Source organism: Oncorhynchus mykiss, chromosome 23 (assembly GCF_057628025.1).
Source record: "Oncorhynchus mykiss isolate SJ-2025 chromosome 23, ASM5762802v1, whole genome shotgun sequence".
In the NCBI taxonomy this organism is placed as follows: Eukaryota; Metazoa; Chordata; class Actinopteri; order Salmoniformes; family Salmonidae; genus Oncorhynchus; species Oncorhynchus mykiss.
In genome coordinates this window covers 17,589,643-17,604,067 of record NC_143044.1, presented here as the reverse complement: position 1 = coordinate 17,604,067, position 14,425 = coordinate 17,589,643, and the positions used below count along the sequence as shown (strand labels likewise).

Below are 14,425 nucleotides of genomic sequence, written 5' to 3'. Positions count from 1 at the left end.
AGGCTACATCTATTAAAGCCAAGTCTCTGTCGTAGGTGATGTTTTGCTTTCGCCGACTGGTCGAACACCGGTACACACTACCAAGTACGCTATTTTTCAGATGTTGCCCTACCGGAGTTACACAGTAATGGTGTCACTGCCATTAGCTTCACGACATACATACTATGGAATGCCGTTTGGGTCTTTGCTTGTCAAAAAAGATACAGTAGCACTGTAAATGCTGTGCAAAAGTGTGCAAACAAGAAACACCGGCAATGAACGATGTATTTACAATACCACGTTGGTAATGAAGCATAATTTGTTTGACCAACTTCTGGGGTAGCTAGCTTTAGCTTGGTACCTAGCTAGCACCAATACAACCAGCCTGAAAACAATGACCAGTAGAACCTGCAGTAATGTTCATTATTCTTAGCAATGATTTATGAATCCCTGTGAGTAAGTATTAGCTAGGTTGCCACTTGTTGTTCACCTACTGAAATTGAACTTCAGTTCATGAAAATAAATAGCTAGCCTGCTACTTAACCCTGTTGCCCACATCTAACATTATAAGCAGCCAGCTAGCTTCATCTGGTTAGTGAGGCTCGACCGCACTGGGTTATACATTGTGAAGCTAGCCACAATAAGGATTAGGCACAATCATGGAATTTGCGATGTGCTTTCAAAATAAAAGTATGCAATTGACAGTAATGCAAATGAATACAAATAGTATAGTTATGCCATACTTTTATTTTGAAGGCTAACCGCAAAGTCCACTGTTGTGGCTAATCCTTATTGTGGCTAGCTTCACATAGATGGGTCTGACCACCCTTAATCAAATAATAACTGTCTTAGGGTTATTTTAGATGGCACCTAGCTATATAGTTAGCTAGTTAACGATAGCTACTAAAACAGATGTGTTATTTAACATGTATATTTTTTACATGTAAAGACTCAAACAGCGTTCCATAGAAATCCTGGTTGAGAATGAAACGACTGAACAAATGAACAATGAAAAAGCACAGCAAGTAAGTGAAATAAATACGTTTTGATTATGTTTTACTGGTAATGGGGACATACGTAAATTACAACAAAATAACTTTTTGGTCAGTGTGGTGTGTGTTTGTAACCTTTATTTAACTAGACAAGTCAGTTAAGAACAAATTCTTATTTACTATGACGGCCCGGACGACGCTGGGACAATTGTGCGCCGCACTATGGGACTCCCAATCACGGCCGGAATGTGATACAGCCTGGATTCGAACCAGGGACTGAGATGCAGTGCCTTAGATCGCTGTGTCCATGTGTGTGTGTTAACTATTTACCTGTACTAGAATGCTTAAAAGGCTGCTAAAATTATAAATATCTGTTATCGGTATCGGGTTCATCGGTGCATCACTAATTTATATATTTCTTAATTCCATTTTCTTTTTAGATTTGTGTGTATTGTTAGATATTGGGAGGATCGACGCTGGAGACGAGAAGCAGGTACAGGGAGAACATTTAATAAACAACCGACATGAAAAAGGACAGAAACAGCATCTGGTCAGGGGGAAAATAACGACATCAATGCTGACACAAGGAACAAAGTGAGAAGCAGACAAATAAAGAGGGGGTAGTCAACAAAGCAATGGTGAGTCCAGGTGAGTCCAATGTTGCGCAGCTGTGCGTAATGATGGTGACGTGTGCATAATGAAGGGCAGCCTGGCACCCTTGAGCGCCAGAGAGGGAGAGCGAGAGCAGGGGTGACAGATCGAGCAAGGAACACAAACATTTCACTACACCTGCAATAACATCTGCAAAATGTGTGTATGTGACCAATAAAATTTGATTGCTATTATAAACTGGTTACAAACGCTTTTATAACAGTAAAAATACATGTTTTGTCATACCAGTGGTATACGGTCTGAAATACCTTGGCTTTCAGCCAATCATCATTCAGGGCTCAAACCACCCAGTTTATAATTCACACCGAGGCTTTGTGGTTATGGAGAGGGAGTGTTGGAAATATCTTTGAAATGGATGTAAATTAAACTGACTTGACTTTTTGTGTAATGAAAAGTAAATGTGTCTCCCTGTCTATGTAACAGACATTTGGGAAACTGAATGTACTGAACGCAAGCATGAATCGGAAATACCAAAACATTCTACAGATGACCGAATCAGTGGATTCAGAGGAAAGATTTCTTATTGGAGAGAACTCCTTTTGACTCTGATCCTGGTTAAGCTGACATGCCGGTAAGTGAAATCGGAAAGCTGATCAAGCTGTCATGTGACCGAATGCCCCAGACAAAGCAATCATGGGTCACTATGGAGGAGTTTTGGTTCCTGACTCAAAGGGAATACCCTGCAGTCTCCCCGCGAGCATTAAAACTCATGGTACCCTTCACCAGCTCATATCTGTGTGAAGCTGGATTCAGTGCTCCCGTCTACATTAAAACCAAATATCGATCCAGGTTGGATGTGACAACAGTTATGAGGAGCTCACTGTCGACCACGCCCCCTGACTTTGAGACGCTCCGATGCGACACTCGTCAAGCACATTCATCTCACTAGTGGTGGTGAAATAAGAGGAATTATGTCAGACTAATTTGCACTTGACTGTCATAGCCCCATATTAAAAGTATGTGATGTTGAGCTGAGAACACTATCAGAAATACTGTTAGAATGTTTTGCAATTGACTGCCATAGCCTCAAATAAAAAAGCTAACATTAGCTGTTAATTACATACTTTTTTTACACATGGTTGGGGTCGCAATCATTTTCAGATATCAAATTGGGGTCGTGGGCCAAAGTTTTTTGGAAACCTCTGATGTACACCTTCTCACAATCATCCACAGTGGCAGTCATATTTACCAACACATTTACGTCATCCTCCAAAGACGTGAAAAGGTCAACAAGTGAAAATAAAAAAGTGAGGATTCCTAAAATGTGGTGGGGCTTCGGCTTAAAAAGGCTGCCTGGCAAAGTGCTAGATCCGTGGTCACCACCGTTTTCTGAGTCGAGATCACTTTCGCAGTCAAAAAGCAAGCTGAGATCTACTGTTCAGATTATTATTTTTTACATTACCCTCACAACAGTTTTGTTGGAATGAGGTTTGGGCAGTAGGCCTAATACATTATCACAGCATATTGGCTATAGGATTGGCCTGCCAATATTGTTATTCAGACAATATTATATTTCACTAAGCGAAATTTGCTAACAAAATAGATCAGTTGGTTTAGCACTTTTTTTTTCTTTTTTACTGGACTGATGGTACCTGCATCTGATGGTCAAGGAGGTCAAATCACGATGTCAGTAATCTTCAGGTTGAAAAGTCGGAGCTCTAGAAAGATGCCAGAGTTTCCTACTTGGAATTCCGAGTTGGATGACCACTCAAAAATGTTCCCAACCGCCTCTCACTGTCCCTGCTCTCTCCTTCCTTTCCTCCGGTGAGACTGACCAGAGAGAGTGGACACCGTCTTTCACCTGATGGCGAAACTCAAGTCGCACCGCATCTGCCTCATAGACAAATTCATGTTGTTCCTGTGACCAGAGAAAGTTAAATATTCCTTAATATTAAAATCGACACGAGTTTCTAATAATAATAAAACGCAGGGCTATACTTGGCTATACTTGGATACTTGGCTACTCATTCATTGCAGCTGCAGCCCGAGCGGAAGTATGGAGAAGTACGTTTTGTAATAGTGTAGAATAAAAAAAGGTGACAGTGCTGAATAAAAACCTAAACATGAACTCACTCATAACAACAGCAGCTCTTTGCTGTATTCGTTGACAGTCTCTCTTAAAAGTGATTAAATCTTACGTATTAAAATTGGCTGTGCCAGGGTCATGGAAGCTCTGTAGCCACGGTGATTTGAGCTATCCGATTGGGCAGCTCAGTAGATGCACTCGATTTAGTCAAAGATTTGGGTAGGCGTTGTCTCACGGGAACACTTTGTTTACCCGGTGCGCAGGACTTTTGAATCAAGTGCACCTACCGGCAACAGCTCAAAACGATTTTAAAAAAGGAGCACAAACCTTGATCGTTCATTGGCTTTTCTACAGAAATATTTAGTGATTTAGGAATGCTTTGAAGATTGACCAGTCGATCGCGATGAACAGTTGGCAACCACTGTGCTAGACACTGTTGAGGGTTTAACAGTGGTTGCTGAAGTAGTCATATGTTCACAACTGAGATGCCTGGATCCGGAACAGACTCAAAAACCTGATATTCTTTGAGTCATAGGCACCTTTAAAACGCTAGAGTGGGAAATGGGCTCCATTCTTCACATGAAACAACTCTGCTACCTGTATGTGTGGCATTTAATAGGGACAAAACAAAATTATTTTCTATTGTTTTTCTGTCTGGTTATACACTGACTCTTTCCATAAATGACCATGTGAATCCAGGTAAAAGCTATGATCCCTTATTGATGTCACTTGTTAAATCCACTTCAATCGGTGTAGATGAAGGGGAGGAGACAGGTTAAAGAAGGATTTTTACATTTTTAAATCCTTTAAAACATGGATTGTGTATGTGTGCCATTCAGAGGGTGAATGGACAAGACAAAATATTGAAGTGCCTTTGAACAGTGTATGGTAGTAGGTGCCAGGCGCAACGGTTTGTGTCAAGAACTGCAACGCTGGTGGGTTTGTCACGCTCAACAGTTTCCCGTGTTTCTCATGAATGGTGCACAGCCCAAAGGACATCCAGCCAACTTGACACAACTGTGGGAAGCACTAGAGTCAACATGGGCCATTGTCCCTGTGGAATGCTTTTGACACCTTGTAGAATCCATGCCCCAATGAATTGATGCTGTTCTGAGTGCAAAAGTTGTTGCTAATGTTTGGTAGTGTATATCTGTCTATCAAGACATATATGGATCTATCTATCTTTGTGTCATATTGCCGCCAACGGTCAAAAGTCACTGTTTTGTTGTCAGTGATATTGTACCAAGTAAGCATTTTACTGCATATGAAGCGACTTTGATGCAAGATGCTGGTGTCCCCTCTTTCCTCTCTTGTGATGCCACAGTACCAAGCTCACCTTGCTGCACAAAAGCTCCATAGACAATCCAGATGGCGCTCTGGAGGGAGGTGGACACAGAGGTGGCCTGGTGTCCCCCTGCAGGACGGACCGACTGGACCCGCCTTAGGATGAAGATCATGACACCAACCACGGGGATGGCGGCTGCGATGCATGCCCAAACGGCCAGGTCAAAGGGCGCCAGGAGAGAGAAGATATTGATCTTCTCCTCAGACTTCCTCATCAGAATCCCCACAGAGTAGTCCAAGTAGCGCTTGCTGAAGTCCACCACACTCTCCCTCTCTGGAGTTATAGTGATGGCTGATACTGCCAAGTCTGCTCGCTGTGCATGGATAGAGAGATAGATCAGTTACAGCCTTGAAAATACATTCAAGCTGTTGGTTCTGAGATAATACTCTGTTTGTTGATGTTTGCCATTTCATGGTCACAGAAAAAAAGTTATCACTGTAAAATAGCTGTCTGTTGTGGCTTTTTCCTTCGCTCTTTCCATTGTTATATGGGCTTGAAACTATAACTATTTCACACAGCAGAAGGCCATGCAGACCTATAGAGGCCAGACAGATTCCACATGCCAATTAACTAAATGATTTTATTGTAAAGGCTAATCTCACATGACAGATTTACAGTACACATGTTGCTAGTATCTTTTTTTCTAATTTCACAGTGGTATCAGCACTGGTTGTGGACACCTGCTGATAGAGTGGGACCCTATGACACAAATCATGTCTGGATTGTTGGGATAAACACTATCTCAAGGCCATAATCAAAGATAAATTCTCCCTTCATGAAGTGATAATGTCCGCAAAGTACTGTTAGCGTGAAAGGCTGGAAAGTAGTTCACCTGGGCTGCATTCTCTGCAGCAAGTTCACTTACAGGAAATTACAGGGACTTACACATTGCATTTCAGTCTTACTTCTACCGGTGATTCTCTACTCCATTGGGTGATATAATTGTTCCCTACCCACTCACTGCCCTACTGTTAGCATTGTTAGCCTGCTGAGTTGAAGCCCCTCCTGCACTGGTTACTGCTTTGTCTGGAGCAGCCTGATTGTCAGCCTGATGGCCAGACTGTAGTGGAGCCACTCTGATGCAAACATCATTGGCCTTAACAGATCTGCCACAATAGTGAGTCATCACACTGTGCAGTGACTATCTTTCCATGAAGACCAACACTATAATGGACTCCACTGTGTTAAGGCTACAGTCAGCTACTCAGGGAGGAAAGAACTGCGGCAATTGGGAAAAACGATGTCACCAGAGCAGTCAACAGCAAACTATCGATCAACCTCCAAAACAAACAGTACAAACTCCAGTAGTGGTAGACATACTTACCTTACTGATAAGCTCTCCTATCATGCCGTTCCAGGAGCCGTTGAAGGTAGGGGTTCCATACTTTCCATCGGCCACCTGGTAAATCTCATACTTGAAGCCCAGGATCTTGCCCAGAGCATCCAGAACATCAATGGAGAAACCTTTGTAGCGTTTAGGTTGCCCAAGAATGTTCTCAGCTACCATCACAAAGGGTTCCTCCTGTTGGATAACATATAGAACACAACATAATTTGGGTTTACAAGTTCAACTTTACTTTGACTAAATGCCTTGGCTCAAAAACATACAGATATAGAGTATTCATGCAGCCAAAAGTTTAAACACTACTGTAAATTTGACAAGTGTCCGTGTGCATTAAATCATAGTCCCATCATTTGTCAGAATGCCAAGGTGGTTCATAAACGGGTCCAGTTCATTTCGGACTTTTGGGTGACAACTTTATGAAGACCTGCTGCAAGTCAAACGTCATCTTCATAAAGAGTTTCTTGGGTGTCTGTTGACCCGTAACAGCTGGTGTTGTGGAGACGTGTGACACTTAATCAGGCAGAAATTACCATTCTAAATGTACTGAGGCAAACAATGGCTCTTCTTTATGGGGGAGTGTCAGGAATGAATTGAATGGGTGGAAAAGACAGTTGACGAGGAGAGCTGCTGGGGTGGATTGGAAAAACGACATGAATTAAACAGAGCTGCCAAGAGGGAGCCAAGCAGAACCTATGTGAATAAGAATGGGGCAGGTAAATCTTGTGTGAAGAGAGAGAGCAGAATGGTAGCGGACAAGCAGCTAAGGAGGAGCTGTATTGTATTGTTGCCCTTACAGAAAAAAACTAGATTATTTCACATGTGGAAGATCACATTATTTCACATAAAATGTTACAAATTTTACATGTTTTTGGAACAATTCACATGTTCACATTTTCTCGTGTAGTATGTTAATCATCCTGGTCTAATAGACTAGACGTAAAGGTAAATTCGAGACACTCTAATTAGTATTATATGTTAATGTACGTTTGGTATGGTTACATAAGACAGATTGTTACAAAAGGGTGGATCTGTGGACGTACAACGTGAATGCCTAGCAACCCAAAGTTTGCTAGTTCAAATCTCATCATGGACAACTACTTAGCATGTTAGCTAATAATCCTATCCATAATCCTTTTAGCTAACAATTTCCTTAACCCTAACCCTTTTAGCTAACCCTTCCCTTAAACCTTTTTAACCTAAATCCTAAACTTAACCCTATCCCCTAAACCTAACCAACGTTTGTAACATATCAACATATTGTACATTTTCAAATTAGTAACATATTGTATGTTTTGCAAATTCGTCACATATACATTACCTACTCATTCAATCGTGTTTATTTTAACTATTTTCTACATTGTAGAATAATAGTGAAGACATCAAATCAACAAAGCAAACGGTGGCTATTTGAAGAATCTCAAATATTAACTATATTTTGATTTGTTAAACACTTTTTTGGTTACGACATGATTCCATATGGGTTATTTTATATTTTTGATGTCTTCACTATTATTCTACAATGTAGGAAATAGTAATAATAAAGAAAAACCCATGAATGAGTAGGCGTTCTAAAAGTTTTGACCAGTAATGCAATACAAAGTGTAATTCGTAACATATCATACGAAATGGGTGATGTACATGCACAAATTAAAACATACCATATGAAAAGTAACATATACTAACTGGAGTCTCTCGTATTTACATAAAGAATAATATAAAATGCTCTGAGACCAGGTTGTGAATTTACATGTTGTCACATGTTATCACTTTAACTTGACATAAAATTGTGTGATCACATTAAAATATTTGTTTTTGGAACATGTGTTTTTTTTCTGTAAGGGTGGAGTATATCCACAGAGCCAGATGAAGAAGAAGAGCAAGACCTCACATTATGTTCTAATCCTACACAGGAAGTGACAAGGTGACCAGACAGAGTATAGCAGCATCAAGTGGCAAGTTGGTATAGTGTTGGTAGTGAGTAAGCACTTACTAGTAATGTTACCACCTTGACCGTCACTCCTTGCATGCCGTTCTCTATCCGACTCTCCTTTAGACTACCGTTCAGCCCACGAGTTGAGTCCCAAGTCGCCAACTGAGAGAGAGGATGGGAAAGTGAGAGTGTCTGCAATATAATTAAACAATCTATTAATTTCAATGAAAACTCAATGGGGTGTGTGATGACTAATCTAATCAACATAGTTGGCATACAAGACTCAATCACTTTTAAGAAATGTAGGGAACTGGCATTGCAAACAGGGTTGGGTAGGGTACTTTCTAAATGTAATCCATTACAGTTACTAGTTACCTGTCAAATTGTAATCAGTAATGTAACTTCCGGGTTGCAAATGCAAATTAATAACTTACAAATCATACAATGTGATTTTCTGGATTTTTGTTTTAGATTCCGTCTCTCACAGTTGAAGTGTACCTATGATAAAAATTACAGACCTCTACATGCTTTGTAAGTAGGAAAACCTGCAAAATCGTCAGTGTTTCAAATACTTAGTTCTCCCCACTGTATATACAGTTGAAGTCGGACGTTTACATACACCTTAGCCAAGTACATTTAAACTCAGTTTCACAATTCCTGACATTTAATCCTAGTAAAAATTCTCTGTCTAAGGTTAGTTAGGTTCACTACCTTGTTTTAAGAATGTTAAATGTCAGAATAATAGTAGAGAGAGTGATTGATTGATTTCAGCTTTTATTTCTTTCATCACATTCCCAGTGGGTCAGAAGTTTACATACACTCAATTAGTATTTGGTAGCATTGCCTTTACATTGTTTAACTTTGGTTAAATATTTTGGGTTGCCTCCCACAAGCTTCCCACAATAAGTTGGGCCATTCCTCCTGATAGAGCTGGTGCAACTTAGTCAGGTTTGTAGGCCTCCTTGCTCGCTCACACTTTTTCAGTTTTTCCCACTCATTTTCTGTAGGATTGAAGTCAGGGCTTTGTGATTGCCACTCCAATACCTTGACTTTGTTGTCCGTAAGCCGTTTTGCCACAACTTTGTAAGTATGCTTGGGGTCATTGTCCATTTAGAAGACCCATTTGCGACCAAGCTTTAACTTCCTGACTGATTTCCTGAGATCTTGCTTCAATATATCCACATAATTTTCCTGCCTCATGAAGCCATCTATTTTGTGAAGTGCACCAGTGCCTCCTGCAGCAAAGCACCCCCACAACATGATACTGCCACCCCGTGCTTCACGGTTGGGATGGTGTTCTTCAGTTTGCAAGCCTCCCCCTTTTTCCTCCAAACATAACAATGGTCATTATGGCCAAACAGTTCTATTTTTGTTTCATCAGACCGGAGGACATTTCTCCAAAATGTACAATCTTTTTCCCCATGTGCAGTTGTAAACCATAGTCTGGCTTTTTTATGGCGGTTTTGGAGCAGTGGCTTCTTCCTTGCTGAGCGGCCTTTCAGGTTATGCCGATACAGGACTCGTTTCACAGCGAGCACCATCCCCCTCTCTCTGCCTCCTACAACCAGGCTGCTGTGGTCAGAGAGGTCATAAATTCCTAGGGAAGATCCTGCAGGATGCCCAACCACAGTTATTGTCGGGCATCCTGGGACAGGCCCTTTTCTGCCCTTCCGAATAAAACCACACACTCGGGTTTTCTATCACCAGATCATGTTTCTCTCAATTACAAGAGGACAAAGGTTGCAGACCAGCTTATAAAGGACATTTCAGAACAAAACAAGCATTTACTGTGGACCTGGGATTTCTAGGACTGCATTCTGATGAAGTTCATCAAAGGTAAGGAAACATTTATCATGTATTTTATGGTTTCTGTTGACTCCAACATGGAGGCTAATTTGGCTACTGTTCTGAGCGACGTGTCAGATTATTGCATGGGTTGCTTTTTCCGTAAACCTTTTTTTGAAATCTGACACAGCGGTTGCATTAAGGAGAGGTATATCTATAATTCCATGTGTATAACTTGTATTATCATCTACATTTATGATGAGTATTTCTGTTGAAACGATGTGGCCAGGCAAAATCACTTGATGTTTTTGGAACTAGTGAATCTAAATAGCCAATGTAAACTCAGATGTTTTGCAATAAATATGAACTTTATCAAACAAAACATGCATGTTGTATAACATGAAGTCCTATGAGTGTCATCTGATGAAGATAATTCAAGGTTAGTGATGATTTTTTATCTTTATTCATGCTTTTTGTGAATGCTATATTTTGCTGGAAAATGGCTGTGCTTATTGTGGTTTGAGACCTAACATAATCGTTTGTAGTGCTTTCGCTGAAAAGCCTATTTGAAATCGGACACTTTGGTGGGATTAACAACGTGAATAGCTTTGAAATTATATCGGACACATGTATGTTTTAGGAATTGTAATTATGAGATTTCTGTGGTTTGAATTTGGCGCCCATTTTCACTGGTAGTTGTCATATCGATCCCGATATCGGGATTGCAGCCATAACAGGTTAAACTCTTAGACTATCGATACCGGCAGAATAAGAACAAGTCTTTGATATTAATTATTAGTCTGCAGCTAGGAATTCGGTATCATTGGACACGAAGAACGACAACCGCCGAAACACCTATCCATAACGACATGAATGAATGTCACTCTGAACTATCCACTCTAACCACGACAGAGAGAGAGAGAGGATGAAACTCTCCAACAGAAACTAACTTTTCAGCAGAGATCCCGACGACACACTGACCGTAAATATATATATTGATTGCAATTGTTCTCGAATGAGTGAGCGTTCATGTGCAAATGATTAGCATTTCAATTGTTATAATTATCAACTCTGTATTGACTTCTCATCTGACCCCCACTCCCCTTTTGTCTAACAAGCCGCCATGCCGGTTTAGCCCACTAGGGCACATTCCCCTATCATTTCTTGTAATCATATTTACTTTGTTTGTTTGTTTATGCATTTCTGTGAATTACTTAGTAGATAAATGATTTAACACAATTGATGTATGGATGACTCATAGTGAAGACTGGGTTCATGCAGCTAACCAACAATTTACGACGTTTGGAATGAGACTAACATGACGGAAAGTAAATCATTCATTAATTCAAAGAATAATTGATCAGATATAAAATATCTGAAAAGTTATATTAGGAAATTATAACTTTGTAATCTGAATATTTTCCCTGTTCCCCCGACTTTGTAGTTAATTACAGTTACATGATTAATCAGTTTAATCACGTAATACTAATTACAGAGAATCTTTGATAAAAATTAAAAGTCTTCAATTAATGATAGTAAAGACACGACAGCGGTATGACGGCTGCGTGGTCCCATGGTGTTTATATTTGCACAAAGTAGATGTCCTAACCGACTTGCCAAAACTATAGTTTGTTAACAATAAATTTGTGGAGTGGTTTAAAAACAAGTTTTAATGACTCCAACCTAATTGTATGTAAACCTCCGACTTCAACTGTGTACAGTGGGGCAAAAAAGTATTTAGTCAGCCACCAATTGTGCAAGTTCTCCAATTTAAAAAGATGAGAGGCCTGTAATTGTCATCATAGGTACACTTCAACTATGACAGACAAAATTAGTAGAAAAAAAATCCAGAAAATCACATTGTAGGATTTTTTATGAATTTATTTGCAAATTATGGTGGAAAATAAGTATTTGGTCAATAACAAAAGTTTATCTCAATACTTTGTTATATATCCTTTGTTGGCAATGACAGAGGTCAAACGTTTTCTGTAAGTCTTCACAAGGTCTTCACACACTGTTGCTGGTATTTTGGCCCATTCCTCCATGCAGATCTCCTCTAGAGCAGTGATGTTTTGGGGCTGTTGCTGGGCAACACAGACTTTCAACTCCCTCCAAAGATTTTCTATGGGGTTGAGATCTGGAGACTGGCTAAGCCACTCCAGGACCTTGAAATGCTTCTTACGAAGCCACTCCTTCGTTGCCCGGGCGGTGTGTTTGGGATCATTGTCATGCTGAAAGACCCAGCCACGTTTCATCTTCAATGCCCTTGCTGATGGAAGGAGGTTTTCACTCAAAATCTCACAATACATGGCCCCATTCATTCTTTCCTTTACACGGATTAGTCGTCGTGGTCCCTTTGCAGAAAAACAGCCAAAAAGCATGATGTTTCCACCCCCATGCTTCACAGTACGTATGGTGTTCTTTGGATGCAACTCAGCATTCTTTGTTCTCCAAACACGACGAGTTGAGTTTTTACCCAAAATGTATATTTTGGTTTCATCTGACCACATGACATTCTCCCAATCTTCTTCTGGATCATCCAAATGCTCTCTAGCAAACTTCAGACGGGCCTGGACATGTACTGGCTTAAGCAGGGGGACACGTCTGGCACTGCAGGATTTGAGTCTCTGGCGGCGTAGTGTGTTACTGATGGTAGGCTTTGTTACTTTGGTCCCAGCTCTCTGCAGGTCATTCACTAGGTCCCCCCGTGTGGTTCTGGGATTTTTTTTTTCTTGTGATAATTTTGACCCCACGGGGTGAGATCTTGCGTGGAGCCCCAGATCGAGGGAGATTATCAGTGGTCTTGTATGTCTTCCATTTCCTAGTAATTGCTCCCACAGTTGATTTCTTCAAACCAAGCTGCTTACCTATTGCAGATGCAGTCTTCCCAGCCTGGTGCAGGTCTACAATTTTGTTTCTGGTGTCCTTTGACAGCTCTTTGGTCTTGGCCATAGTGAAGTTTGGAGTGTGACTGTTTGAGGTTGTGGACAGGTGTCTTTTATACTGATAACAAGTTCAAACAGGTGCCATTAATACAGGTAACAAATGGAGGACAGAGGAGCATCTTAAAGAAGAAGTTATAGGTCTGTGAGAGCCAGAAATCTTGCTTGTTTGTAGGTGACCAAATACAATACAATGTGATTTTCTGGATTTTTTTCTCATTTTGTATGTCATAGTTGAAGTGTACCTATGATGAAAATTACAGGCCTCTCTTATCTTTTTAAGTGGTAGAACTTGCACAATTGGTGGCTGACTAAATACTTTTTTGCCCCACTGTATATATATAATTTATAAATCTTTTGATAAGTCAAAAGTGGGCTAGTTTGAGCATGTGTCTATTAGGCCCATGGAGTTTTTTATCAGCATGATTTAGATAGAGCAATAAAAGCCCCAGTAGATTCCATAGGCTGGGATCCGCACTATGCAGCTGTTGCAAGAGCACATTTTTCACTGGCTGTCCACTGGTTTCAAAAACAATGATTGATAGGCAGCTTAAACTTCTTGAATTCAACCATTATTGGGATCAAATACACATTTACATTTGTGAACAGCCATCCACAATCTATAAGGCGCAAATCGCTAAATGAGAGAGCAGCAGTGTGATTCACATCAATGCGCTAAGTAGATATAAATAATAAGTGACATCTGTTTCGCCGTAGACTACATCACTGCTGTCATCCTTACCTCCAAGCTAGATAATCTTTGGATGCCGACAGCAGTCGCACCATTGAAAGACATAGCTTGGACTCTAGCCTACAAAAGCATATTCCAGCTCTTTTCCTGCGATCCATCAAACAAATTTGGCGTGTCATCATAGTTGTCTCTGACTTGTGGTCTGACTCGCTCAGGTGGAACAAACTAAAATGTGTGCCTTTTTTCAATGCTTATTTGAAAGTAATTGAGAAAACAGAGATTTATTTTCGCAAACATCCTTTCTCAATTTAAAAGTAACCCTCGAATTAATCATCTAGTTTTTCAGAAGTATCTGTCATCTGATTACAATAATTTTGCTGGTAACGTAACGGATTACAGTTACCATATTTGTAATCCCTTATATGTAACAGATTACATGTAATCCGTTACTCCACAACCCTGCATGCAAATATATGAGCTGGTCACCAAGGCAACAAGTGCAGCCTCTAGCATGGTAACAGGGTCCTCTTTCTAAATACTGCATCGGTCACACAACTTGCAACTATACTGAGGTAGTACGGACTCGGCAACATATGGCAATGGATGCTGTTCGCTAGAGATGATGGTGGTGATGACTATGATGATGACAATGGAGGTGGTGACAATGACAATGCACTGCAAGGGTTACAAATACAACAAAACATGAATACAGTTATCT

At 40.4% G+C, this 14,425-nt stretch overlaps 1 protein-coding gene across 1 annotated transcript in view; it reads right to left on the bottom strand.

Annotated features, from left to right (window-relative positions):
- The window catches only part of LOC110502511 (glutamate receptor ionotropic, delta-1), a 457,066-nt gene that overhangs the window by 54,196 nt on the left and 388,445 nt on the right, over positions 1–14,425 (bottom strand). Inside the window, exons 9-11 of the mRNA XM_036960054.2 lie at positions 8,350–8,451; positions 6,339–6,536; positions 5,006–5,327 (exon numbers count right to left, since the gene is read on the bottom strand). Coding sequence (XP_036815949.1) covers positions 5,006–5,327; positions 6,339–6,536; positions 8,350–8,451 — 622 coding nt within the window. The remainder of the gene's footprint in view (positions 1–5,005; positions 5,328–6,338; positions 6,537–8,349; positions 8,452–14,425) is intronic.